At 44.6% G+C, this 25,401-nt stretch overlaps 5 protein-coding genes across 6 annotated transcripts in view; 2 read left to right on the top strand and 3 right to left on the bottom strand.

Moving 5' to 3' along the window:
- The first annotated feature begins 5,395 nt into the window (after positions 1 to 5,395).
- LOC131259139 (asporin) lies at positions 5,396 to 6,607 on the top strand. Its single transcript, XM_058260565.1, has one exon. It carries the CDS (start codon positions 5,396 to 5,398, stop codon positions 6,605 to 6,607), a length of 1,212 nt encoding a protein of 403 aa, XP_058116548.1.
- Positions 6,608 to 13,307: 6,700 nt separating this feature from the next.
- Positions 13,308 to 17,779, bottom strand: LOC131260590 (myotubularin-related protein 9). Its single transcript, XM_058262356.1, has 3 exons — positions 17,010 to 17,779; positions 14,946 to 15,880; positions 13,308 to 14,863 (listed from the first exon to the last, which is right to left on the bottom strand). The coding sequence occupies exons 1-3, from the start codon at positions 17,157 to 17,159 to the stop codon at positions 14,161 to 14,163; spliced, it is 1,788 nt and encodes a 595-aa protein (XP_058118339.1). The 5' UTR covers positions 17,160 to 17,779; the 3' UTR covers positions 13,308 to 14,160.
- A 372-nt stretch (positions 17,780 to 18,151) lies between these two features.
- LOC131260593 (peptidyl-prolyl cis-trans isomerase D) lies at positions 18,152 to 19,740 on the top strand. Its single transcript, XM_058262358.1, has 4 exons — positions 18,152 to 18,341; positions 18,427 to 18,674; positions 18,739 to 19,056; positions 19,127 to 19,740. The coding sequence occupies exons 1-4, from the start codon at positions 18,251 to 18,253 to the stop codon at positions 19,610 to 19,612; spliced, it is 1,143 nt and encodes a 380-aa protein (XP_058118341.1). The 5' UTR covers positions 18,152 to 18,250; the 3' UTR covers positions 19,613 to 19,740.
- Positions 19,741 to 19,858: 118 nt separating this feature from the next.
- LOC131260591 (histone acetyltransferase type B catalytic subunit) lies at positions 19,859 to 21,684 on the bottom strand. Its single transcript, XM_058262357.1, has 3 exons — positions 21,553 to 21,684; positions 20,652 to 21,441; positions 19,859 to 20,570 (listed from the first exon to the last, which is right to left on the bottom strand). Exons 2-3 carry the CDS (start codon positions 21,435 to 21,437, stop codon positions 20,085 to 20,087), a joined length of 1,272 nt encoding a protein of 423 aa, XP_058118340.1. The 5' UTR covers positions 21,438 to 21,441; positions 21,553 to 21,684; the 3' UTR covers positions 19,859 to 20,084.
- A 537-nt stretch (positions 21,685 to 22,221) lies between these two features.
- LOC131272650 (CDC42 small effector protein homolog) overlaps positions 22,222 to 25,401 on the bottom strand; it is a 28,596-nt gene continuing 25,416 nt past the window's right edge. For both annotated transcript variants that reach the window (XM_058274471.1, XM_058274472.1), the window contains 3 exons: positions 23,351 to 23,561; positions 23,162 to 23,268; positions 22,222 to 23,077 (listed from right to left, as the gene is read on the bottom strand). In XM_058274471.1, coding sequence (XP_058130454.1) covers positions 23,069 to 23,077; positions 23,162 to 23,268; positions 23,351 to 23,492 — 258 coding nt within the window. In that variant the 5' untranslated portion in view covers positions 23,493 to 23,561 and the 3' untranslated portion in view covers positions 22,222 to 23,068. The remainder of the gene's footprint in view (positions 23,078 to 23,161; positions 23,269 to 23,350; positions 23,562 to 25,401) is intronic.

Raw genomic sequence — 25,401 nt, 5'->3', positions numbered from 1 at the left:
CGCGGCCCTTTGGGAATGTATGGCGTAATGGAGGGCAGAGGTTGGTGGCGTCGGCCCGTAAACCGAACCGTCGGAAACTACAGGACAACTTCTTGCCTTTCCTTCCACACACACACACGCTCGCTACCGTTTCCGGAAGCCGGGTTTTGTTTTCCGGCTTTCATTAAACTTTCAACCCTTGCCGACCGGGACCCGGCTTTCCGCGCTGGCCCACGTTTACAATCGTGGGTTTGTTCTTCAGTGCTTGTTTCCCGGACACACGCACACACACAGGCAAAATCATTCCGAAATCAAAAACATTTGGTCCGCTGAACCACCGGAGTGCTCAACAGGGTTTGATTCCGAAAAATAAACGGACAAGTTTAGTTTTAGGGCGTGCAAAGGGATATTGTTTTCGATAGGAAGTCGGAGAAGCTTCTTAATTAGAATTAAAAATATAAAGTTTTTCTTTTATTTCAATGGGTAGAAGCAGTAGCGCTAATGCATCGACGGAAAGTAAGTAAAGTTGTAGTAAACCTTTTTTTATTTTGTTTTAGCTTGTGACATGTACCATTGTGAAGCTTTTTGAAACATTATGTTTCAACTTTCACAAACTAATGATACTTAGAAAATATTGAATCTCTCTCTTGTATTTTAGATTTAATTGTAGAAGAATAAAAGTTACATAAATTGGTAAAGGGCAGGGTAAAGTTTGTTTTATTAAAAAAAAAGAAACGAAAAATTAAGCTTTTGGAGGGTTGAGCTCTCTCAAACAAGTTTCGAAGGAGTAAAAAATTAAGCCGTATTCATAAATCAGGTGCACGGAAACTTTTTCCCGGAATCCGTTTGAAAAAAGACCTTTTGTACGAAAACTTCATTCGGATTTCCCTGGTGGTTTTTTTTATTTTCAATTAAAAAGAGTAACAAACGCTGAGCGTGGAAATTCGCACAACCATTTAAATAAGGATTTGAGGGCCAATAAAAAATATAACCCATTAGTTGATGGAACATTTATTAAAAAAAAACACACAACTTGCCCTGCTACTGGAAAGTTAAACGTAGAGTTTGTGTTTACTCTGCCCGAACTGAAACAAACTCTCTTCCGAGCGAAACCCGAACGAAAAGGATAACACGCAAGCCTCATTAAAATCGCTCGCCCAAAAGAATTCACATATGGACCGAGCGCCAAGCGGGAAATGCAAGCATTTTATTTACAGTTTTTCTACTTCCCTCCAAATGGCCCTCATCATCGAGTTTGACTTTTGCTTTCTTCCTGTCGAATGAAGTTCCAAGCCGAGAGATTTCTCTGACCCTGTCACCGTTCCGCGTCGGTAGTTATTTTAAACATTTACGAAGGTTCAAAGTGGAGTTTATTACCGAAGGTTTTTTTTCCATTTGAAGCGTTTTCGGGAACCTTAACAATTTTGTTCCGAAACACGGGAAGGGGGCACACACACGCATGTGTCAGAAACGGAAAAACCCGAAACCCGCACCAATCGGAAAGGATCGGTGGAGGAGACGGGAACTTGTTTTTCTTTTTGAATATAAAAATGGTAGCCCACCCTTCTTCCACTCGCTGCCCTCATCAGGGGGCTTGAATGGGGTCCAGGGTTTTTCACAGCCGAGAGAACTCGAAATTTGTTGGACCACCTACCACCTCCCAAACCAACTCACCCCCATACACACACTCAAAAGATGTGTGCGCCGATAGTGGCACCATTTGTCTTGCCCCTGTTCTCTGCTTTCCTCTTCCCCGACTCGGGAGGAAAAATGGAAACAATGGCTCCAAAAGATCTATCTCCAGGACTCATCGATGGCACCGAAAACTGTGTGTGTGCGTTGGGTTTTCTTATGTGAATGTGTGTTTGGTTGATGATGGTGCAATCAGGACGAACGAACAAACGTTGGATGCTTTGAGACATATGAAAATTCTCCCCCCCCCCCCCCCCCCCCCCCTATTTTCCATACCTTTTCATGCCATCGAAAGTGATACAAGTGTGGCGTGCCGGGAACGAAAGAAACACACACCAACAACCACCACCATCAGCCATATCAAAGCCCCATTCTAGTCGGCTCTGCGTCACGGAAATGTGTTTCCACCTTCAGCAAATGGGATCGACCTACATCATCATCATCATCATCATCATCGTCGTCTCCATCGTCGTCTCCATCGTCGTCGTTGTCGTCGTCAGTTCTTCGTTTCGTTCTAATTCATACTTTGATCACTCTCCAGGGTTTTGAGCCCAGGGATCATAAAAGGAGCGCTCCGAAGCGCTTCTGGAGCGTGCCGTTTTCGGAAATCTTTCGTCGCTCAAAATTTACCAATTAAACTTCCTGCAGAAGATATTTATATACACACACACACCGACACACTTTGATAAACCTAAGCTGTTTCAACCCCGTTGGAACCCCGTTCACTTTATGTTTATGACACCAACCGGGCCGATCAGGTCCAACCCTCCTTTTCCTCCTCCACTTCGATGGGGCCCCGTGTCAAAATCCGTTGTCTGACAGTGTCGCCATATTTTCGCATAGCACGGAAGCTGCTGTATGTCCTTTGGAATTTTCCCTGTGACACTCCCTCCCGATAGCTTTTGCCGAGAGCGGGGAGAAGATCAAACAACCGAAAACAAAAAAATCCATCATTTCTTCATTGTTTCGGCACACGGGAAGGTCGTTGGCAGCTCGACATCTTGGCAGGAACCTTTTATTCGTGAGGGAGTGTTAAGCCACCAGCCTACTTAGGTACCCGCTATACTCCTTCGGCTCCTCGATCGAAAGCTCGGTAGATTCTTCGTCAAACCTTGTCGCCGACACGCCGGGGGTTCTGGGGGGCCGAGATCCTTTCGATTTCGGGCTTTCGACCGTTTGGACCTGCATGCGATGGATCGTTTCATCACCGAGCCCGTTTGGTTGAGTGAACGGTAACCCACCCTTGCCCGTCATCGTGATGGAGTACGGCTCGCCAAAACTTTGCTACCGACCGTCTGCATGGATAGAGATATTATTATTTTAATTAACCCCGCCCGTTTGCAAGAGTGTTATTAGATGGAAGGTACCTTTTCAAATTAAAAAAAAATGCAAAAAAGGGTGTAGGTTCGGGGCTGAAATTGTAATTATTATTCCCCATTTTATGGCAGCGATTTTTGACTCCACGAAAATCTTTTTTACCATCAAATTGAATGGCGGAAAGCTCAACACAAATTTACCATTCAGTGTTTTTGAAGGCTATATTTAGTATATCCGAGGCTAAAATAATAGTTATGCGGCTAATGGGTTGCAACATTTAAATATGAATGTGATTATGACTTAAAAATTATGACTAGGTTTTTTATTATGTTTTGCAACGCACGATTATCCATACATTATTTTAACATGAAAGACAAAGTGAGATGTTTTAATAACTTTTACATAGCAATGAATTAAACAATCAGCAATTAAATAAACACTAAATTATGTTGTGATTATGCTAATCGTAATATATTCGGTTTCAAAGGTGTTTGAACCAAAATATCTCCTCCCCGGAGTACTCTACCCAATCGAGCACACGTGAAGAAACATCACACGTAGATCTAGGACAAACCACGAAGGCCCAATATCGAAGGGACCAATATCAAAGGACGATATTCGAAAGTCATCATTTTCCAAAATCTACTTTTGGATTTCCCGAGACGATGGTTTCAGGTGTTTCGGGAGGCTTTCCATCTGAAATATTCAACGAAGGCCAATGTTCCGAAAACAACTATTAAAACTTACCACTATTCAAAAAATGGGCCGGGGTTCGGTTTCTGTGAATCTGTTGGCTACAAAACACACACACACAAACTTCCCCACAACTGGGGCTGTGATACAAGTGGTATCAAAAATTCATTGCCATTCCCGGTTGCCGGCAAACCGACCACCAATCTATCGCCGTTGCGGCCACAAAACACTTATTACGGACCGGAAGGATTTCTAACCCGACAACGACGCACTAAGGCGCAATCGACATCATCGTCCGGCGTTGGTCGGATGATAATTCAATCCCAAACCACCCCTCGGGGGGGTGGATGGCCCGCGAATCGATGACCTGATTATAATGATGTGTCGTAGGTTGAAGTGAGCCGGTGAGCTCCAGAAAGGTGGACGTCGCTTGCGCGTTAAAACGAGTTAAACATTCAACCACGTTGCGAACGTTGCTTTTAGCATTTTCCTTAATTATTTCATTAATTTGTATGTTTGATTTTTTTTTTTTTATTTTCCGCGAGGGCACTACCAAGCCCATCTGCGCACATTTTTGAGCGAAATAATGAACATAATTGAACACGAAACATTGTATGAGAATATGGGACCTGAAATTTGATGGATTCTAATGGACCATGAAAGTGCTGATGTTCTCGCGGGAAATCACGCGGAAGGACGGTACGAAAAATGGAGTTCCCAAAATCACTTCAAGCGATTTATGGTGGAAACTTCAAACGGGGTCATGCATGTTCATTTCCCGTTTCCCTGCCATGGACAAATTGAATTGTCCGCCTGCACCGTTGCGGTACCTACTGTGACAAATTATATGGCCAATGGTCAGATAACGTGGTCAACCGGGGCAAAATTAATGGCCGAGGAAATGGATTTCATGAGGAACCAAAAAAAAAATGCAATGGCCAAGGAACCAACCAAGTTCGTAGAATTTATACTTAAACAAATAATAATATACCTTCTTTATCGGCAGGTAATAAATTCTAATGGGGCCAGTCTTACAATAATGGATAATTTTACTGTACATATAAAATGTTTAAATGACAAATAGAGGTTCACATTTCAACACTACTGCTTGGTTAACTCTAGAACTCGTTACTTTTCGGTACTCCAATAGCGGCGAGAAACAAGTTATCAAGCAAAACATAAGTAACATTCGAAGAAAAACTTTTAGACCAGAAAAAGGTTTGTGGCTCGATTGCATGAAAGCAATGAAATGTTTTTCTAAGAAAAAGTATTTAATTTTTTTTAAATATATTTTTACGACAAAAACTAACGCCGCAACGTGACCTAAAAGTTGCACAATTCAGAACATTCCATAGTTTGTTCCCATCCCATGTTTTTCTTCGTTCATTCCGTACGCGAGCACTCTGTTGGTTTGGGCGGGGTGTGTTACTATGAAACTTTGGAAATTATCAAAGTTTTGGAAAAACAAATTCCTCCCTGTCGTTTTCCGTTTACACCGAGCTCGTACAGTAAATGCAGGGTGAAGATAGCCACTTAAAACGGTCAAAAAATAGTCAACAAATGTACATAACAACAGCTGGTTGCAGATCACATAATTCTAACAAAAATTGGCGAAGTTAAAACGTTTTTAACAGATCGCACTAAAGCATCCAGTTTTCAAGTAGATTCCAAGCAAACCCTCCTTTTTTAAGAAGAAAAAACTCTTTTGTTTCAGATGGCGAAACTCCGAAGGATTAGTGCGCCGTTGGTTCCGCTGCTGCTTGCCCTCCTGTTAGCTACGCTAACCGTGGCGGACGATTGTGGCCCACACTTCAAGGGACGGTGTAGCTGCGGCATGCAGATGTACAACTTCCGCCCACAGTACGTGGTCAACTGCACCAACACCGGCTTCCGGGATACGATCATGCTGGAGCACCTGCCGCTGCAGACGGAGGTGGTCATCTTCAACGGCAACGACGTGGCCGAGCTGCCGTGGAACGTGTTCGGAGCGCTGAACGATCTCGTCAACCTGACGATCGTCGACATGAGCAACAATCGCATTCGCGAGATCCGCGGCAAGTCGTACCATCACGTGTCGAACGTGCGCCGGCTCATCCTGAACCACAACAACCTGAGCATCTCGCGGTACGACGACGAGGAGTACAACCACCATCATCCGCGCGTCTTCTCCAACTTCGTTAACCTGCAGGAGCTGCACCTGACGAACGCGTTCGCGGACAACACGTCGGCGGAGCTGTCGGCCGACCTGCACGACATCTTCGTCAGCAGCAACCTCACCAAGCTGGTCAAGCTGCACCTGGAGCAGAACGAGATCGTGCAGTTCAACGACAAGCGCGTGTTCTGCGATCTGCCCGCCCTGCTCGATCTGCACCTCGGCGACAACATGCTGACGGAGCTGAACTTCAACCTCAGCTGCATGCCCCGGCTGCGCTTTCTCGATCTCGAGCGCAACCGGTTCGAGCTGGTGCGGCCGCGCGATCTTGCCCTGCTCGACGACGTGCAGGCCGAGCCGAATCGCACCGTGCCGCTCACGGTCGACTTCACCTACAATCCGCTCGTGTGCGATTGCGCCCTGCTACCGCTGATCGACTGGCTCGATCGGACGAAGGTGACCGTGCGCAATCTGGATGCGCTCGTGTGTCTGCGCAATCGGCAGGAGCGCGAACCGATCCGCACGCTCAACGTCGGACGCTGCCGGAAGCTGCGGACCGGCGGTGGTGCTGGAACCGGCCCGGATGGACACACCGGGACGCTGCTGTTCGTGCTCGTGTGCCTCAGCTGCGTGCTGCTGGCACTGGTCGCCGGGCTGCTGTACGTCAGCAAGGACAAACTGCGCGGCCTACTGACACCGGTCGTCGACCACGTCTCGAAGAAGGTCCACTACACCACGATCAAGGACGAGGAAGCGCCGGAGCAGTACGTGTGATGCAGTGCCGGGCGACCCATCCATGGGCGTCGACCGGAGCACATCGTCTAAGGTGGCAGAATCTCTTCCCCTTCGCAACGAACGAAAGGTTTTCTGAGGCAGCTAGCGTCCAACTCATCAACAGCTGGACGATCGACGATCATAAGACGGTGTACACAAGAGTGAAATGTTGGTTGGGTGCGTACGCTAACGTTGAATTCAACTCATCCAGTATATAGTTAATTACTTTGACACGTTCCGAAAGACCGTCAATCGAAACCCAGTCGTGGCGCTAGAAATAATGGAGCAGATAAGCGAGAACTATATATAGAGATAAAAAAAAAGATATATGTTTCCAGTTACGATAGGACTAAACTAAATAGTTGAACGAAACAAACACTGTTTTAAAAAGACTAAACCAAATTGTTACATCGATGATGTGCTGACCCCCCATCCCTTCCTCGTGCTGAGATGCGCTTTCGATGAGACCGTACGCGGAACCGGAGGCGGCACATGGGGAGCGCGCGCGTGTTAGCCCTGTGATTAACTATTATTAACCTAGTGTTTTGTATTTGTATCGCTTTTTACGGCTTTTCATTTTAACGTCAGAAATTGGGTACTGCTTAAAATTTAGCTTTGAAAAAAAAGACATGTGGTGTGAGTCTCTGGTTTTTGTTTTAACTATTTTTTTCCAATTCTGTGCATCATCTCAACTCAACAACTCTCTCCTCTTCGGGAATCTTTCTATTGATTTACGTACGATCGATTCATCATTTCGCACAAACTTAACGAACAAAATCGGAGCATATCAAAGCAGTAATGAAAACATAATAATTAGTTCATAAAACAAAGTAGCCCGATTAAAACACAGTACTGTACATATGGAAACGAGTGTTTGCGGAAGAAGAAGGGACAAGAATCGTGGGGGCAAAAACGTTAGATGTTGAACGTCGTAATGGTTATCAGAAAAAAAAACAGTTTCTACAGTTGCGATGGTTTATATGAAAAGAAAAAAGGAATTGTTTGAAAAAAGCTATAGGCTTAGAGTCCCGAAAAGCAAACGGCACAGGACTTGAGAGAGAGTGAGTGTGTGTGTCTGTATGGTCTATATAAGTAGCTAATATTTGTAAGGTAGCAGAGCGCAGTTTATCTGGCAATAAAAAAAAACAGCAACAACTAACACATCTGTTGTTTCATTTCTCCTATAACCAGCAGCAAACGAGACAAATTTAAATCTTCAAGGTTAATATGCGTATTCATTCAATCGTTCAATAAAGAAGAACTCACCAACGATGGAGTTGGAAACCGGATCATACCGTGGCAGATGCAGAACCAACGTCCTTTCCTACCTATGAAGACAGCAATAAAAAGTACCATATTTATCTCGACGGAATACCAATGTTTCAAAAACATGTTTGAATCGCTCGATGCTACTTACCATACGCTTTATTTTAATGTTGTTAATTACACACTTTCATAGTAAAGTGTGACTTTCACCGTACGAGGTTCGTTTTCGGTCCGATCGCAAAGCGATCATCGAAGCTGTGCGTCATATCAAAAGCTTACTCATAATTACAAACGAAACAAACATTCGACTTTATTTGATAATGCTCATCGGTGTAGAGAAGTCGTAACAATATCGACAGTGTTCTTATTCCTACAGGCCATGTTTTTTTGTTTATGGGAGATCACGCTAATAATGATAAACAAAATACGTGTTTTAGAGCAGTGTGTTGGTTGATCGATGATCCTTTTCCAGCCTAGCACCCTTTCCCCTGCTATCAGTCCTCTTCACTCACTACCGTTTTCCCTTTGTGTTCCCTCGTGTGCGCCTCAACGTACAACAACGTCTCTGGTGGTTAGTGTACAGTACATTGACATGGATGAAGATGAGTTACGAGTCATAAAATACGGGAACAAATTATCACTGTCGGGAGTTGAGGTTAAAATCCGATAATTGTTAGAAAAATACGTGCACTCATATGTTTATATTACACTTTCTCATTAAAACATCGCAAGTTACTGATAACAATAATACGGCCCGAAGTTGTAGTAAAATTGTTAGCCGAATTGATGCTCATGGTTGGGTTAATTTGTAAGGCGATTTCTTTTTTTTTTTTTGCTTTTCTTAAGAAGAACTGCGGAAAATATTGTTTGGAGAAATTATCATACCTTTCTTCGCTTATGTTCCCCGATTGCTTCACGTTACGCACGCAATGATTGCTTGTACGCCAATTAGAGGAAGAAAAAAAAAATCATACATATTTTTAGCCAATTTTGTCGGTTGTAGAGCGCATAGCGTACGTTTGGCGAAAGGCGAATGAATGCTTGATTTTAATTTATAATTGCGGTTTTCGCGGGGCTCGAAAGTATATATATATTATTGCGTGTATTTTTGTTAAGCTTTCGGGCGCGCTCATGTCTTATTAGTTCACTTTTCACATTGCCGAATTGACACTGAATTACAGAGTGATATTGTTCAGGGTGACCATTACTGCCATTAACACACGCTGGGTTCTCTCCTGAGTTCTACTTTCTTCTTTTTACCTAGCTAACTTCCTCTGACCCCTCTAATTAACGCCTTGTAGTTGTTGGACTTTAAACTGATCCTATGGTACACATTTGACGCTACCCTAGCCAAACCTAGCATATGCCTAATACGAATATATTTACTTCAAGTGTCTTTTATCCTTTTTCGAGCATCTATTTTTCTTCCGTACAAGCGCTTAATTCACATGTCCGTGTAGTCCTTTGGAACTTTTGTTGTATGTCTACCCATTGGAATGCGATTGAAAAGCAACTAGGATTGCGAGTAAGTAAATAAATGAATGTTTAGAACTAGTTTAAAGATGATTATGGTGCCAAACCTTTTAACTATTTATGGGAAACTAATGAAACCGAGCTCATGAGTACCAAGCTGCATTTCAGTTTTGTCGTTGGTGAATGAATGAAACACTTAAAATACTGAACGTCATGTGTCGTTTCTAAACGTGGATTGGATTGAATAAGCACATAACCAATATTCTCAGGTACCTATCAACCAACAGCTTAGAGTACACCGAAGGTGTGTGAGCATACGTTGTTTCTCGTGTATCAACAGAACTACTAAAGAGATCACACCAGATAAGCGGAAACAAAAACAGCCGATGGTTGGTATGGCAACAAGTCGTGCATGACAACAACTCGCTAGCAAACGTGGAAGAAGCCTACTATTTGAGGAGCTTCCTCGTGGGGGAGCCGCTGAAAATAGTAGAGAGCTATCCAATAGCAGAACATACGTATGAAGTTTCATGGGAAGCATTGGTGGACAGGTATGCCAACAAATACCACACACCAACGAGCTTATACTATATCCCCGAATCTAAAACGCCACTGTCGAGACCATCCACGGACTGATTAACTGCTGCGAGACTCAAGTGAAGGTGCTGGCTCAGCTGGGGGAGGATCCATCTCATTGGAGAATCCTTTTAACACAGATTGTCCTGCTGAAGCTAGACGGTAAGACGCAGCTGGACTGGGAGAAGTTAGTGTTAACGGATCCAACTGCATCATTCCCGGAGCTTATGAGGTTTCTGAAAAACGAAACCAGGCTTCTCGACGCGGTCGAAGAAAATAAGCCTGTGGAGCCAGTAGCACCCAGACGGAAGCCGCTGAAGATGGCAGTACATCTGGCCGCAGAGAATAAGCCTCAATCGCCCTGCGTAGTCTGCGCGCAACCACACAACTTACCAAAGTGCGACGATTTCAGGCGTCTTCCAGGCGATTGGAAGATCGAAATTGTGCGCAATAATAAGCTATGCAGCAACTGCCTGTCGCCGGGGCATTTCTGCAGGAGCTGTTTCTCCAAATTTCGATGCCAGCAGTGCGATAAGAAGCACCATACAGTAATGCACGGCATTGGTCCGTTGGGCAGTACATCGCCAGATCCATCATTGCCAAACGTTGTCGTTTCAGCATCAGCCACATTCGCAAAGGAAAACAATATGTATCAGCCGATGACGACTGCAGTGGTACATATTCGCGGCGTGATACAGCGGAAACGATAGCCAGCCGATAGTTGTTATGGCAACAATATTATCAGAAATTTTTGAGGTTGTTTATCTTAATTTATTTGAGCTCGCAACCGAAGTCGAAGTGGAAAGATCTAAAAATCTTCATGCCACGAGCATAGTGAAAGAGGCTACTGGAGATGATCTCCACTCCTTTGATAGAGGAGCGTACTTAAGGACGTTGGAAAGCTTTGCAGGAAACCAAGAAGCCTTTATCAAAGGACATATCAACCAGCAGCTTAAGATACCGTTTAGGTGAATACTTAACTACTAAATAAACCACACCAAACAAGCGGAAACAAAAACAGCCGATGGTTGTTATGGCAACAATATTATCAGAAATTTTAGAGGTTGTTTTTTAAGTTTAATTAAGCTAGCGTAACCGTAGTCGCAGTGGCAGATCTAAATCTAATCTAATCATTCATGCCACGAGCATTGTTAAAGAGGTTACTGGAGATTATCTCCGCCCAATTGATAGAGGATCGTACCTTAGGACGATACGTACCTCCTTTACCTAAGGACGCTGAAAAGCTTATGAAAGAAAACAAGAAGCCGTTGTCGAAGGACATATTCAACGAGGAGCTTTGGGTATCGAAGGTGTGTGAGCATACGTTCTGTTTCTCGTGTATTAACAGAACTACTAAAGCGACAGCACCACATAAGGGGCACAACAGCTACTACCAATGGTTGTTATGGCAACAATATTATCAGAAATTTTAGAGGTTGTTTATCTTAATTGAATTGAGCTCGTAACCGCAGTCGTAGATCCAAAGATCTTCATGCCACGGGCATAGTGAAAGAGGTTACTGGCGATGATCTCCGCTCAATTAGTATAGGAGCGTACTTAAGGACGTTGAAAAGCTTTCCAGCCTTTGTCAAAGGACATATCAACCAGCAGTTTTGGGTACACCGAAGGTGTGTGAGCGTACATTCTGTTTCTCGTATATCAACAGAACTGCTAAAGAGGTCACACCAAACAAGCGGAAACAAAAACAGCCAATGGTTGTTATGGCAACAATATTATCAGAAATTTTAGAGGATGTTTATCTTAGTTTAATTGAGCTCGTAACCGAAGTCGTAGTGGACGGATCTAAAGATCTTCATGCCACGAGCATAGTGAAAGAGGTTACTGGAGATTATCTCCGCTCAATTCGTAGAGGATCGTACCTTAAGGATGCTGAAAAGCTTATGAAAGAAAACAAAAAGCCATTGTCGAAGGACATATTCAACGAGGAGCTTTGGGTATCGAAGGTGTGTGAGCATACGTTCTGTTTCTCGTGTATTAACAGAACTACTAAAGCGACAGCACCACATACGGGGAACAACACAAACTACCAAGGCTTGTTATGGCAACAATATTATCAGAAATTTTAGAGGTTGTTTATCTTAGTTTAAATGAGCTCGTAACCGAAGTCGTTGTCGAAGGACGTATTCAACGAGGAGCTTATGGTATCGAAGGTGTCCTATACCCTGAACTCATTTTTGAGAATACAGGTGGAGGGGTAGAAGGTATAAATAGCAATACTAACACTGATGCTTTTGATGATGCCGAAGATGCAGAACATAGCAATCAAGATGGTGTTCAAGAGTCAGCTGAAGGGTTTTGAATAGAAGCTTATAGCTTCTTAGATTCTTTTAAAACTTTGCAATAGGCTTTGAGATATTTGGGGACTGTATGACTTTTTTCCTGCAATTTTCTGAATTTGATGCTGGCCATTTTAAGGAAGTTCGGTCACGACGATCTTTCTAAGGATGGTGGCCTTCCTCTTTTTAAAAGTAGCGCAGCGCAATTTTGGCCAAATCTTTTTAAAGTGAAAGAATTACCCGAATGTCCGGTGATGGTTGCCAGTATATTTTGCGGTCAAAAAAAAAAACCCCAGACAACTTGGACCCATTTTTGCGGCCACTCGTGCAGGAGTTGAACATGCAATTAACAGGTATCAACTTTAGCGAAGAAATAGTGCAGGTACGTGTGAGTGCTTTTATCGCTAACTTTGGGTGTCAGTTGTGAAATCCTTTTAGGCCTTTTGAACAACAAAATGCAAAACTTTGATCGGTGGTACAGTAACCAAAAGAACAACATTTCAAAGGAAGCGGTCGGAAACGATCCTAGTAGCTTAGAGGAAATAATAAATAAATTGACAGAAAAATGTAGGAAGAAGAGAACACCTGAAATGGTAGTAGCACAGCTTAACGCAGCAAAACAAAACGGTTCCATTGAGGAATTCGGAAACGAGATAGAGAGGCTCACTAATATGCTGGAAGCAGCGTATATATGTGAGTTGGGCAAAAAAGTAATCGAGTAGACATGGAAATAGAAATGGTAGGATATAAAAAGGAGCGACGAGCTGTAGCAGAGAGAGTTTTAGTCAGAGTTTGAAAGGAAAAGGTAATAAAGAATAGAGAAGCTACACCTTGAAATATTTGATGACATTAACCTACCCGCAAAGGCCGTGCGGGTAGGTTAATGTCATCAAATATTTTATAGGAAAAGTATAGGTCTTCCGGGGCGGAAGAAATGTCAGGAAAGGCCGTGTGAGTTGGGCGAAAAAGTAATCGAGTAGCCATGGAAATAGAAATGGTAGGATATAAAAAGGAGCGACGAGCTGTAGCAGAGAGAGTTTAAGTCAGAGTGTGAAAGGAAACGGATAGTAAAGAATATAGAAGCTACATCTTTAAACCTTACATATATCAGAGGAAGTTTCAAAGATATTGGCTCACAAAAAGGCCACAAAAACAGAGCTTAAAGCATTGGCCGATGGTATGATGGACATCGAAACACGTTGTGTCATTCGATCAAGACAATTCGAAAAGCTCGCTGACGCAATTGAAGTAGCCGTCGAATTGGACAATGGAAAGTCATATGCACAGGTATTGGCGGCTCGCCAACAACAAACACAGACTAGAAGACAAGACTCAGATAACGCCAACTCCAGCACAGGGAACAGAGATCGTTGGTACCCACAAAACCAAAGATACCAACCCAACTATCAGCAAAGAGGGTATGGTAACGGTTACAATAACAGACGAGGTTTGAGGCAAAACGGATACGCTAACACGAGAAACGACAGGCGTCCGTCTAATAGAGACCAAAATAATGGTCGCAACAACTAAGGGAAAGGGCTTCCATGATCCGCGGCGCCAGAGTTGCACCAGTGAAGTCAACATAAGAAAATGTATTTCGGAGCAACACGTATGAGTTGTAAATAAGTTAAGTTATGCAAATATACGAAAACTTCTACAAAAATTAATTAAATTGTGGCTTTGGTGGCAATTACCATCTTTAAACACGTTCTAAGAATTTCATCAGCAAAATTACCTGCAAACTAGTTGGATAACTGAGTGCATCCATTTGGGAAAAAACTCAGAGAGCTTGTGCTACAGATGAATTTCTCACGGACATGTGAACTATTCGCATAACGATTAAACTTTTCTTCTAGATACGCTTGCCGTCTTCAGGCGCTAACTAACTTACTGCTATCTTTACCTATAGGAGCATAAGGCCGTGTGACTTGTTACTGGTATCTACTTACTCGAACCCAGCGCATCGGAGGACACACTTTCCTCGTCACCGTCATCTCCCGGATCGTCTACATCTGCATCGTGCAGCTGGCGGTTATAGTGATTATGGTTACCGCTACTGTTGCCGTTCTTCTCATTGCGAACCAGTTGATACTCTCGCTGCAACTCGGCCAGCTGCCGGTGAAGCTTAAGTACCCGGCTGCGCAAATCCTTCTCCCGGCTAATGAGCGCCTGTATCTGTCCGAATGTTATCTTCAACTGCGATTGATCGATCGACCAGCGCGTGTACAGCTCTGCCCACAGCACGATGCTGATCGGTGCCACCGACGGCCAGATGACTGCCTGGTTCGGCTCGTACAATGGATTGAGCAGCGATTTGACCACTTCGTGCCGATTCAGGTGCGACCAAAGGCTTGTGGTACGGGAGAACACCTTCAGCTGTACCCGTTCGCGTTCGCAGTCGCCCAAGAAGGTACCGTACTGACTGAAATAGCTATGCTCGAACAGCGTCACCAGCAGCCGGTGGTCGTACTCGAAGCTGCACGGAAATTGCGCGTACAGCTGATAAACGCAATCTAGAAATAGCAGGAATGTGGCACTAGAACTTTTCCTTCGCTGATGGGTGGGCGTATAGCAGGAGTGCTTGTGGCGTGTTGAAAATGGATATCCCCCTTGTAACCACTCGCGATCAATGAGTGCCTGGAGGCTGTTGTGATTAAAATAGAAGAAAAAAAAAGTGTTATTTGAAGTAGTGAAAGTTGCCTGCAAGTTGCAAAACTAAAATTTACCCTCTTATGGTTCGGCAGTCTGGATTGAGGATAATTTGTACCAATGAGGTCACCACGAGTGTCGTATCCAACCCCTTGCCTCCGTGCACCAACACCGGAGCGCCTTCCTGATCCAAGCACTGTGCCACTACGCAAGCGGCGTTGAGGGCATTCAGCACGTACCCTAACCAACCGGACATTTCCAACCGGGAAAGCCACTTGTCCGGACTGCACTGCACGTCATTGCAAGCATCCATCAGTTTGACGAAACTATCCAGCAAGGCCGACACCGAGCTAAACTGTCCGATCGGCCTATTCACCTTCTTCCACTGCGAGTAGTGCTGGTCCGTTTCGGTCGTGCTGCTCTTGCCCTTACCCCACGTGTCGAAGATGAAACCTTTCTTGCTGCGGCCGAGCACCGCATTCAGAATGGCTTCGTCAGCTCGGCAGCGCTTGGTAACACCCGGTGCCGCCACCGGCTGGGCACTGCGTAGCATCGCCGCCCCATTGCCGTGCCGATAAGACAGCACCGGAAACCGGCCACCATCGCGGAAGGCAGCGGACTGCACAATCTGCTCGTCGGTGATGGAGCGGGCGACGACGAGCTTAGCGCCGTACGTAGGGCACACCTGATAAGCACTGTTAACCGTCGTCAGCCGCCAGTCGTCGCTGGTCGCCAATAGTTTTGCGAACTCCTGCTCGGGTTGGTACAGTGAGTAGCCGTCCTCGAGCATGTTGTACATGGGAATGTAGAAAAATGGGTACAACATCTTCGCCTCCTCTAGGTTCGACAGCTGCTCGATCGAATTGGAGATGTTGAAGTACTCCTGTGGGGACGCAATTTTCAGCGCAATTATACGGAGGTCCTTGCATTTCAGAATGATGGTGCCACCTTCGAGGATGTTGTTAACGATATTCGGCTTCCGTTCTACCAGGTCGATGTTTTGATGGAGTAACTGTTGGAGAAAGTAAAAAGAATGTATTAAACATAAACATATTTAAATCAAATAAATATGACAATGTTCTAACATAGGACGAATTGAAAAGATCGCTTACAAGAAAAATATTACTTACTACTTTCCTATATGCCTGATATCTGTGGTTAACAAAATGGCGGACACAGTGATTAATCATGCAAGATTTTTTTCGGGATCTTTGCAGAACGGGTAAAGATAAACTCCACAGTTCTTCTTATCAAAGCTGTAACGTTAACACAGTGGGCACATATAGCAAATTCACCATGATTGTTCTCGTGTTTCAGCACTATAAATTGAGAATGATCGGAAAATGAGGTTATGATCGGCCCACCAATTTATTTAGCTTTAGTTCTTAACTCAACAAAAGGTTTTCTAGTCTCTTCTATGCCCTGCTTGTGTTTTACATCAACATTTTATTCTGAACCTAATGTTCAATATTTAAAAAAAAATCGACGAGTAACATTCCTTCATTTAGCAACACTTTTAAGGAATCTTCAATCGGTGCAAATTCTGCCATTGCTTTCGCCTTCTGTAGGCAACGCTAACCTAAAATAGATTGCACATGGTGTACCAACATAACAAACTGCAGTTCTGTTATTCCTTCCAGCACAAAAAAAATTGCATATGTCCGTCATCTGTTGCGTCTTTTACCGCGCTATTAGCAGATTGTACTGCTTTCCGTTTTGCTAGCGATTTGTAGCAAACCATCGACGGCGAGCGAGCAGTGCTTTCACGTTCAATCATGTCTCGACGATATAGAACAAGACAAAACAGAGAAATTAAAATACGGAGTCAGACGGCATGTGTGGCATAAGTCTGACTACTAAAAAGATACTACACTGTCGGTCCCGAAGAGCCTGTGTCCATACCAACGCTCAACGTGTTAAGATACCCAACAGATTTTTATCAAAATTCGAATTAGCCATTTGTTTTGAATAGCAGATTGAATCTGAGCCTAAAAGTTAATATTTCCAGTGTCTGTAGATATCGGACCAAATGCTGGGGCAGTAAAAAACCCTACCATATGGTACGATAAATACCTATGAAAATGTCACTGTAGATAACCTGTGCGATATGGGAAACATTTCGTAGGTTAATTCCCACTTACCCAAAGTTCCTGTGCACCTTCCTTCCTTGTGCTGAGTATAAGATGGTGACCGGTGATGCAGAGTGTCCCGTCCACGGGTCGTTCGCTCAACTGATCGTACAGCAACACACCATCCAGCTTCGGCGTAAGGATCAACTCGGCAAATTCCATTGCACGATTGACACGTTACCGGGTAACTTTAGGTCGGATGATCGACCGCAAACAATAATTTCCTTGAAGCGTTTGGTTCAACAAAGCAAGCTATTCAACCGTGGTAGCCAGCTACACTGAATTCCTAGACCAGGCTTATATTATTCATGTGCTTTGTCATGCGTTTCTGAATATTTACGGGTTTACCAGGAAATTGAGCACATTCGGAACCATCTCTTTCTAATGTGAACCTTCGATACCCGAAGCGGTGATAATACTGCAGCAGTCTTCAGTTTGATACTGACTATTTCACTGAAGTGTAAACGCCACTGTCGATAAGGGCATAGTTACTTGCATTGCTAGTCGAACTTGTTTTCCATGCAATCACTATCACAATACCATTGCTACAGCTTCGTATTCGGTAGAATAGGCGAACATATTGCAACCTTCTGCACAACGATGGATTGACAGAACACGAAACTTTACAACCTAGAAACTAGAATCGACCACGTCGACGGAATAAGGCAGGATGTGTAGAAAGTTGCGAATGAATAGGGCGCTCTTCGGTTTACGTTCGATTAGGCCTATTTTAATTAAATTACTAAGCCAGCCGTAGGCTGCTACAAACGAATTCCAATAACTGCGACCTATTCGTCTCAGCGCTCGCTGACGTCTGATGAAGGGGACTGTAACTTTCGACCTAGCTACTGTTTATAGGTACACGTTATAACAATACCAGCTAGGTACTACTTTTTTACTTAGGTACTTTTTTTTAAATCATATAGACTATACTAAATATTATCCGAGACATAGACTAAATATTATCCGAGTACTGTACCTTTATTTTACTTGAACAGTCAACAAGAAGGATATAAATAACCCACCAAGTGGTGAGCTAGAATCTTTATCTCTACTCCCTATTTAGTTACTTTTGCCATCACTACCGTTGAGCTGTCAAATCATACACAAATAAACAGCGATTATTTTTTTATTGCGAAACTGTTGCTAAACAAAACAAAAAGACATAAACAAATTTATCACAAAAAACTGTTTCTTATCTCACTATTCTACGAAAGTAAATCATTGATTCTGCATCCCTAAAGAGCACGAGAATGGCCACCGATATAGTGAAAGTACAGCGTGCTGTACATGATCCAAACAATCCATTGGTGTTTTTAGATGTAAAAGTTGGTGAGGAAAGCGGTAAGCTCTTTACAAACTTACTTATTTGATAAGATTGTTTTGTGTGGAGTGTTTTGTGATTCCCTTTTCTAATCGCACCAAACAGTGGGTCGGATAGTGATCGAACTGCGGGCGGATGTCGTTCCGAAGACGGCGGAAAACTTCCGTGCCCTGTGCACCGGAGAGAGGGGCATTGCGCCGGAAACCGGCACGCGCCTGCACTACAAGGGCAGCAAGTTTCATCGAATCAAGTCGCTGTTTATGTCACAGGGCGGCGACATCGTGAACTTCAACGGAACCAACGGTGAAAGCATCTATGGCAAGACTTTTGAGGATGAAAACTTTACCCTGCTGGTAAGTTGTGGCTGTTGTGGATCGTTCCTCACCATAAAACGCCTACTTTTTACATTGTACCTAGCACGAGGATGGTGCGGTGTCGATGGCAAACCTGGGCCAACCAGACACGAATAATTCGCAGTTTTTCATCACCTCCGGCGAGTGTCCGCATCTAAATGGAACGAATGTGGTCGTTGGGTACGTGATACGCGGCGGTGGCATCATCGGCGAGATGGAACGCCATTCCACCGACGATGGGGAACCGACGGTTCCGATTGTTATTGAAAACTGTGGACAGTTAGCGGCCGGCGAGGATTGGTGCGTGAACGATTGTGATGACGTGTTTGACCAGCTGCCCCCGTTTCCGGAGGATTGGGAACGATTTTATGACATTTTTTCGGTACGCGAGATGATGCCAATAGATGATGGGAGGTCGCTCTTCATACAACTTTTTTTTCGCTTTCTTCCAGGTCGATGAAGTGCTCCAGTACCTAACTGCAATCCGGAACGTTGGCAATTGTTATTTTAAACAGAAACAGTACGTACCGGCCAACAGGCGCTACAAGAAGGCGGAACGTTACTACAATTTCTTCAACAATCAGTTCAACAAACACCATCCCCGGACACCGGAGCCTAACGTTGTACTGGAACAGTTTCAACTACTGAACTGTCTCAACCAGGCGGCCGTCCAACTGCAGTTGCGGGAGTATTCCAACGTGGTGCGCTCGTGTAATGCAGCACTAGCAATTGATCCGGAAAATGCCAAGGCACTGTACCGTCGAGGGATAGCTCAGAATGAGCTGCGTAACTACGAGAACGCGCTGAACGATTTGGGTCGGGTTTTGCGGCAAATACCGGATGACCGGCTCGTGCAGAGCGAGTACGATCGATCGCGCAAGTGTCTGCACGAGTACACGCAACAGCAGCGAAAAGCACTTTCGAAGCTGTTCAAATGAACCAGCTATTGTTTAAATGACCCAGCTCCGGGAGCCTTGGTTATGTGTTGTCCCCTTGGATTTTTGTCTAAGTGTGTTGTTAATAAATGTTGTATATCTGTGCAAATGATCGTTGTTTGCTGCATGTTGGTAGAGCGTATACTTCTGATATTGTGTTTTCAAATGGGGTGTGCAGTTTCTGAAATGGCTGGCAAAACAAATCAATTTGGAGACCTTTCGGATTTACCCTCAGTACATGTCTTTAGATGCATTACAAAAATGTTTCCGTTTATTGACAGTAATTGAAAAAGAGTACAAATGTTTAAAAGAAAAAAAAACTGTAACAGACGTAAGACTTGATGTGAGACAAAAAAATTACAATAAACACAATAGAGATGTGCGTACAACTAAATCAGTATGAATTAAGTTAAAGAATGGTGACAGTAAAATTTAGGACTGGTTTCATGCATTCTACTCACTATTTACCACTTTCCTACGCCGAAGCGAGCAACTTTTGCAACACCAGGCCGTAGATTTCTTCAACCTCTTTGTACTCGGCGTTGAGCGATTCGATCCGTTCGGCTACACTGGGAAGCCCGCAGAGAGCAGCCGTTACGTCGACACCTCGCTTCTTGGCCCGAGCCAGGTCGCGCCGGTGTTTGCTGTAGTTCATGTTCAGGCGCTTCTTCACCTCGATCCGGTAGGCCCGGTACTGCTCCTCGTCATCGAGATCCGTCGCACCGAGCCGCAGTATTTCGTACACGACGCGGCACTGCTTTGCATTGATGAGGTGATGCTCGCGGGCCTGCTGTAGCATCTCCTTGGACAGCCCAGTCAGCAGTTTATCCTTCGTGAACGCGGGCAATGCTTTACAGCGCCTCGCATCGATCACTGAGCGGATGTGCTGGATCGCTTCGATTGGCTCCTCGTACGTAATGTCGGCCACGTTTTCTAGCTTCGAGAAATATTCGTAGGTGGTCTAAGGAGTGGAGCAAAAAAAAAAAAAAGGCAGTATGGTTAGAAAAAGTATGTGGCTTACCGATCTCTCCGTTTTACTTACGTGCTCGATCAAGCGTGTAGCAATGCCAAGTTTTTGAAACGGTGGCAGCACTAAAATTTGACTGATGCGCGGACGAACTTTGTTCGGGTACGAGTAATACTTGTATGCGGCCAGGTAACCGACGGTGGCATACCGCGGTTCGGCCGCAGATCCGTTGTTGTTGTCCGTCTCGTAGCGCTCGTAGACGGTAAAAAACTGCCAGAACGGATCGAGCTCGACCCGGCTGAATCCATCGATAAACCAGAACGAGAAAGTTTCCAGCCGGCTGTGAAACTTCATGTACTCGGTGTCGGTGGCGCTGGACACGTACACTTCGAAGGTACGTGGTTGTCCGCTTCGGCTGGAACCCCCGGCAGACGTTCCGGACGCGCCGATCGGATACTGAAACTCGTCCACCTTGGTGCCGAGCGGCTTAAAACTGTCACCTTTCGAGGCGAGCACCCGCTTAAACTCGTCCAGGCTGGTGTAGTAGCAACCGTCCTCGACGATGCTTGCCAGGGACTTTTCCACGTCGTCAGCCTTCAGGCCTTCGTTGTGCAGTTCGTCCACCTTCTTTGAGTAGCTGATGTCGAAGAACAGATCGAGCGGACCGGCCGAAGCCATTACGTCAATACGCAAGTCGCGGTAGCCGAAGATGCTCTCCGATTCGCCGAATATCTGATGAGCCATCTCCGGCTTGAACGTTAGGTCTTCATTTTCCGTGTCCGCCTCGTCCCGCACCAGCCGGAAGCGGGTGCAGTCCATGGCAAGGCTAACGAAACCCTTCAGGTTGGAAAGGTTGGACATTGTGCTACAACGATAAATTGCGCCAAAATGGTGCGTTTGTCACGGCTGCTTGTTGTAAAAGCGAACTGCACTTTTCCGATGCAGTTAGGTATTGCATCAACGTCCACGCACTTACCTGTATGAAGTAGAATCCTTTTGGAATGAAGTAACAAATATTGAATCACAGAAGAAACCTCCTTTTAACTTGAGAAAGGTTTATTCGCGAATCAGGGGAGATACAAACAGGCATCAAAAAGAAAGAGCAAATTGCAAATGACAGCTGATCTGGTTGCCATTTTGACAGCTCCACTGTCATACTGCCAGCACGGTTTAATTTGACAGTTGGTATGCTGTCAGTGTGAATACAGTTTAAATATATGGTTACAGTGCGAGATATTCTAAAACATTTGTTATTTATTATGTTATCGTGTCGAATGGGCATGTCTAAACAAACGAACGGAATGAATAATTCCAGTTCCAGTTCGGTAGGGCATCAGAACGGATGTTAGCAGTGCACAAGTTTTCCTGAAGTGGTTAGCTGAAAAGTAGGGTTAGCTTAGGGCACGACCGCGTGGTCACGCCGAGCTGGAGCTCAGGTCAGACAAATCCTAGCTGCCGCACATCTCGTGCTGTTTGAGTCAATCAAGCGGACCATGAGGTTTTTGTGTCCTGACAACGGAAGGAATCATCCCTCCCGTGGACGGCGGGTGGACATATGGCTTTTATAGCCGGTCCTAAAGGACGAGCCCCTTTATAGGAGTTCGGACAGAGTCGGTACGCCTCTGATTACGAGTAAGATATATGAAAATATTTTCTTTATTTTTTATTTGTTAGCACATTTTAAGTTTTACCGAACGTTCGGTCGTTCGGGTCCAGTTGGTTTTCTTACAAAATTAGTTGCATATTTTAACGGGCATTTTATTGACGCACAGCACTTAATATTAAACGGTATAGCGAGAGGAGGACAGTATAATAACGTCCACTAATGAATAGAGTTTTGCGCTTAACTTTAATCTATCCTTACTACCTAACGTTTCCTTTTTCCAACAACTCAGCAGCAAATCGACGGATTCGTCCCTATCCAACTGCAGTAGCATGAAACGGTCTGGTAGATCTCCTGTGCCTCTGCCCGCTAACGTTAATATGTGTTATCAAAAACTCGTTAGCTAATATCAATAAAGGAACTATTTACAAATATACAAGTATGGTGCGAGCGCATAGGATTTTGTTTTGCTCTACCACAATCTGTGCACAACGAAGTAGGATCATATCGGCTACAATTTTCCATTTTTTATCGATCGTCGAGCAAGTGCGATGGCTTCGAACGTAATTAAATTTTACTCGAATGTGATATGGTCTCATTTAAGGCACTTTTTTTGCCACATGCGGATTCTCTCTGTTTCCGTCCAAGATGCAAAACATGATCATCATTCGAACGAAATGATGTTGCATCTTGGGTTTGAAAGAACTATGCTCCACGAATGGAAATATGGTCAGAAAAATAATTTCCGCACCGCTCCGTAGTTTGTGTTTCTTCTGACTCTGACGATCGAATTCGGAAACAATTCACCAGTCCTTGGGGGATCCACATGCATCATAAATTAAACGATGTTACAATAGGCAGTGTTTTGAAGGAGTAGCTGCAATGGATATCAGCATGTCTACGGGAGAAAAGAGAAGAATGTAAAGTTTAAACACATCGCTAAAAGCAACGTTTGCGAGTTGTACGAATTAAGATACCATACCTGTAACCGGAGCGAGTTCATGTCGTAACCACCTTTACTTTGCATCTGGTTCTGTATGGCGGAAAGATGGTTGGTGGACAGTTCAACATCGTTTGATCCAATGTGGCCTAAATAAAATGGAGGAGAACGAACACATTACATTAGTTTTAGTTTCGAGTGCTGGGGGCGGATAGTAGAAACAGCACTTACCGGTGTGGACAAAGTTGGTCGGATTGCCGATCATCGAACGATCGATACGAAGGCGCTGGTGATGTCTTCGTCGCCGGGGGCTTTGCGGCTGATGGAAGCAGCAGGAGAACCACTGCAGCCAAATGTCTCCCGTGCTGGCCATCTTCTTGCCGGTAAGCGTTTGGCCGTGTTTTTGCTCCACGATGGCGGTGATTGCTTAGCGATTGGTGATCTGCAGATGAAATTAAAGGAAAGAATTATTAATATTTTGTTGCTACATTACATTACACGATTACATTTTTCTCTCTTTATATTGTATACGAAACGAACACCTTTCAATGACCGTTTCAGTTTCGATGGTAAATACAGTAGCAAAGAGCTTTCCAATTTTCCATCGCGCCAACAAGAAACCATCAAAACTGGAGGCAACATCGTTTAGGTCCGCCATAACCCTCACACAACCCGTCCACTTTCATCCACTCTCGGAAAATGTTAAACCGAGAAAAGCGAGGAAACAACAAGCAGCCCCAACCGGGTGGACAATCCATTTTCAACTAGGTTGAAGGTCGTGCAAAGCATCGAAACGAAATGGTATTTAATGGTTCGATGGAAAAAAAAGATATTGAATGTACTCAAACGGAGCGGTTGAAAAAAGCATCTCTCGAGCCTAGTTGCTGCGGACCTTCCAGTTTCGGGGTCATGTGTCCCATTATGATGGTGGTGTTGGCGGTCGACTCGCCGCAACGCTGCACCATCATGCCATGCTAGACAACATGACGCGGCAACGCAGGCAGGCTCCTCCAACCGATGGAGGAGTAAGTGAATGTTTAAATAAATCAAAGTCGGTTAGAAAATCAACGGCGATCGTGCGGATCGGATGTCTTGTGTGTGTTAGGATTGACTGCGGTAGATGGAGGGACATAGTTTGTGCCGTAGGGACATGTTGTTTGTAAATGGGAACACACCATGGATCAATCGACGCTTAAAACCAACAATACCGACGAAAATGAAGAGATTAATTTATGCTGTTTTCAAATTTCTTCCAATGAAGTTTGTTAGTTACGCTACTTTTGGATTAATCTGAGTACATACTTTACACAAACGACCCAACATGGAATCAACCAAAACACTCTGAACAAATTCGTTTGCTGAAGCGCAGCAGAACTACAGCTGATGCAACCATGTCAACTTGTGACCTCTAGCATCTCTGCGATCATCCAGTGGCCAAGTGGGTTGATTCATCGAGGGAGTCAACAGCAGCTCCATTTACCTTTTGATCGATTCGGAAAGCTATCAATTCTAATGAAATTCTATTCAAATGCTCGCTGCCAGATGAACACGGGCGCACCGGGGAAGGGGGCCTGGTTTTATGGAACGGATTGGACTCGGGATTCGGTGTCGGTAGGTATCTCCACACGTCGTCGTAGTCGGCTCAAGCCATGCGTTACAAATGTTGGCCGTGTGCCGGTGCGGTATGTACTTGGGAGTTGAAATTTTAGCTCCGATGACACACTTCCACACAGTAGGTGTGCGCACACGTGATCACGTTCATGTAACCTGCCGATGTGGATCGATTGTTTGAAGGCATCTTAGCGTAGCCCTAGAAGCAGTGTTTCTGTTACAGGGCACGTCGGTAGTGAGACGTTCTTTCTTATCATGCGGAACCGGCTCCCCTAGACTCCACAAATTCCCAAGGATTGTCGACAAGAAGAACTCCACCGGTGAGTTTGTAAGGCGGTGTAGTAGTTCTCTTCCTCATCTTTTTCGTCTTTTCCATCACCCCACGGGCAACAAGCACTCTCCTTCTTAAGCTCAAAGTATTCAAGTCGTGGACAGAGTACAAATTCTCCAAACATTCGATCGTGTACGTGTTCTGGTACTGCATACCGGCGAAGGGCATACCCTATAGACGGGCCACCGCAAAAGGAAGGGAGAGCGTGAATCGTAAGGGTTATTTTTGTAATCGACACATTCGGATTCAACGGGCCCGGACTCCGGTGCCATTGGCTGATCAATGTTTGCCTCCCGTCACCGTTCCCCCCATAAGCAGCGAAATTATTAGCCACTGGAAT

Source organism: Anopheles coustani, chromosome 3, assembly GCF_943734705.1.
Source record: "Anopheles coustani chromosome 3, idAnoCousDA_361_x.2, whole genome shotgun sequence".
In the NCBI taxonomy this organism is placed as follows: domain Eukaryota; kingdom Metazoa; phylum Arthropoda; class Insecta; order Diptera; family Culicidae; genus Anopheles; species Anopheles coustani.
Note: the sequence above shows the minus strand (reverse complement) of the source record. Positions and strands in the feature narration are given on the sequence as shown.

What these genes read in the sequence shown, in the direction of transcription:
- LOC131259139 (XM_058260565.1), top strand. Translation starts at nt 5,396, where the DNA reads ATGGCGAAACTCCGAAGGATTAGTGCGCCGTTGGTTCCGCTGCTGCTT.
- LOC131260590 (XM_058262356.1), bottom strand. Translation starts at nt 17,159, where the DNA reads ATGGAATTTGCCGAGTTGATCCTTACGCCGAAGCTGGATGGTGTGTTG. An exon ending in AAGGTGCACAGGAACTTTGG is followed by an intron (nt 15,881 to 17,009) that starts GTAAGTGGGAAT and finishes TTTCTCCAACAG; the next exon opens with TTACTCCATCAAAACATCGA. An exon ending in GACTGCCGAACCATAAGAGG is followed by an intron (nt 14,864 to 14,945) that starts GTAAATTTTAGT and finishes TAATCACAACAG; the next exon opens with CCTCCAGGCACTCATTGATC.
- LOC131260593 (XM_058262358.1), top strand. Translation starts at nt 18,251, where the DNA reads ATGGCCACCGATATAGTGAAAGTACAGCGTGCTGTACATGATCCAAAC. An exon ending in ATGAAAACTTTACCCTGCTG is followed by an intron (nt 18,675 to 18,738) that starts GTAAGTTGTGGC and finishes CATTGTACCTAG; the next exon opens with CACGAGGATGGTGCGGTGTC. An exon ending in GATTTTATGACATTTTTTCG is followed by an intron (nt 19,057 to 19,126) that starts GTACGCGAGATG and finishes GCTTTCTTCCAG; the next exon opens with GTCGATGAAGTGCTCCAGTA.
- LOC131260591 (XM_058262357.1), bottom strand. Translation starts at nt 21,437, where the DNA reads ATGTCCAACCTTTCCAACCTGAAGGGTTTCGTTAGCCTTGCCATGGAC. An exon ending in CTACACGCTTGATCGAGCAC is followed by an intron (nt 20,571 to 20,651) that starts GTAAGTAAAACG and finishes TCCACTCCTTAG; the next exon opens with ACCACCTACGAATATTTCTC.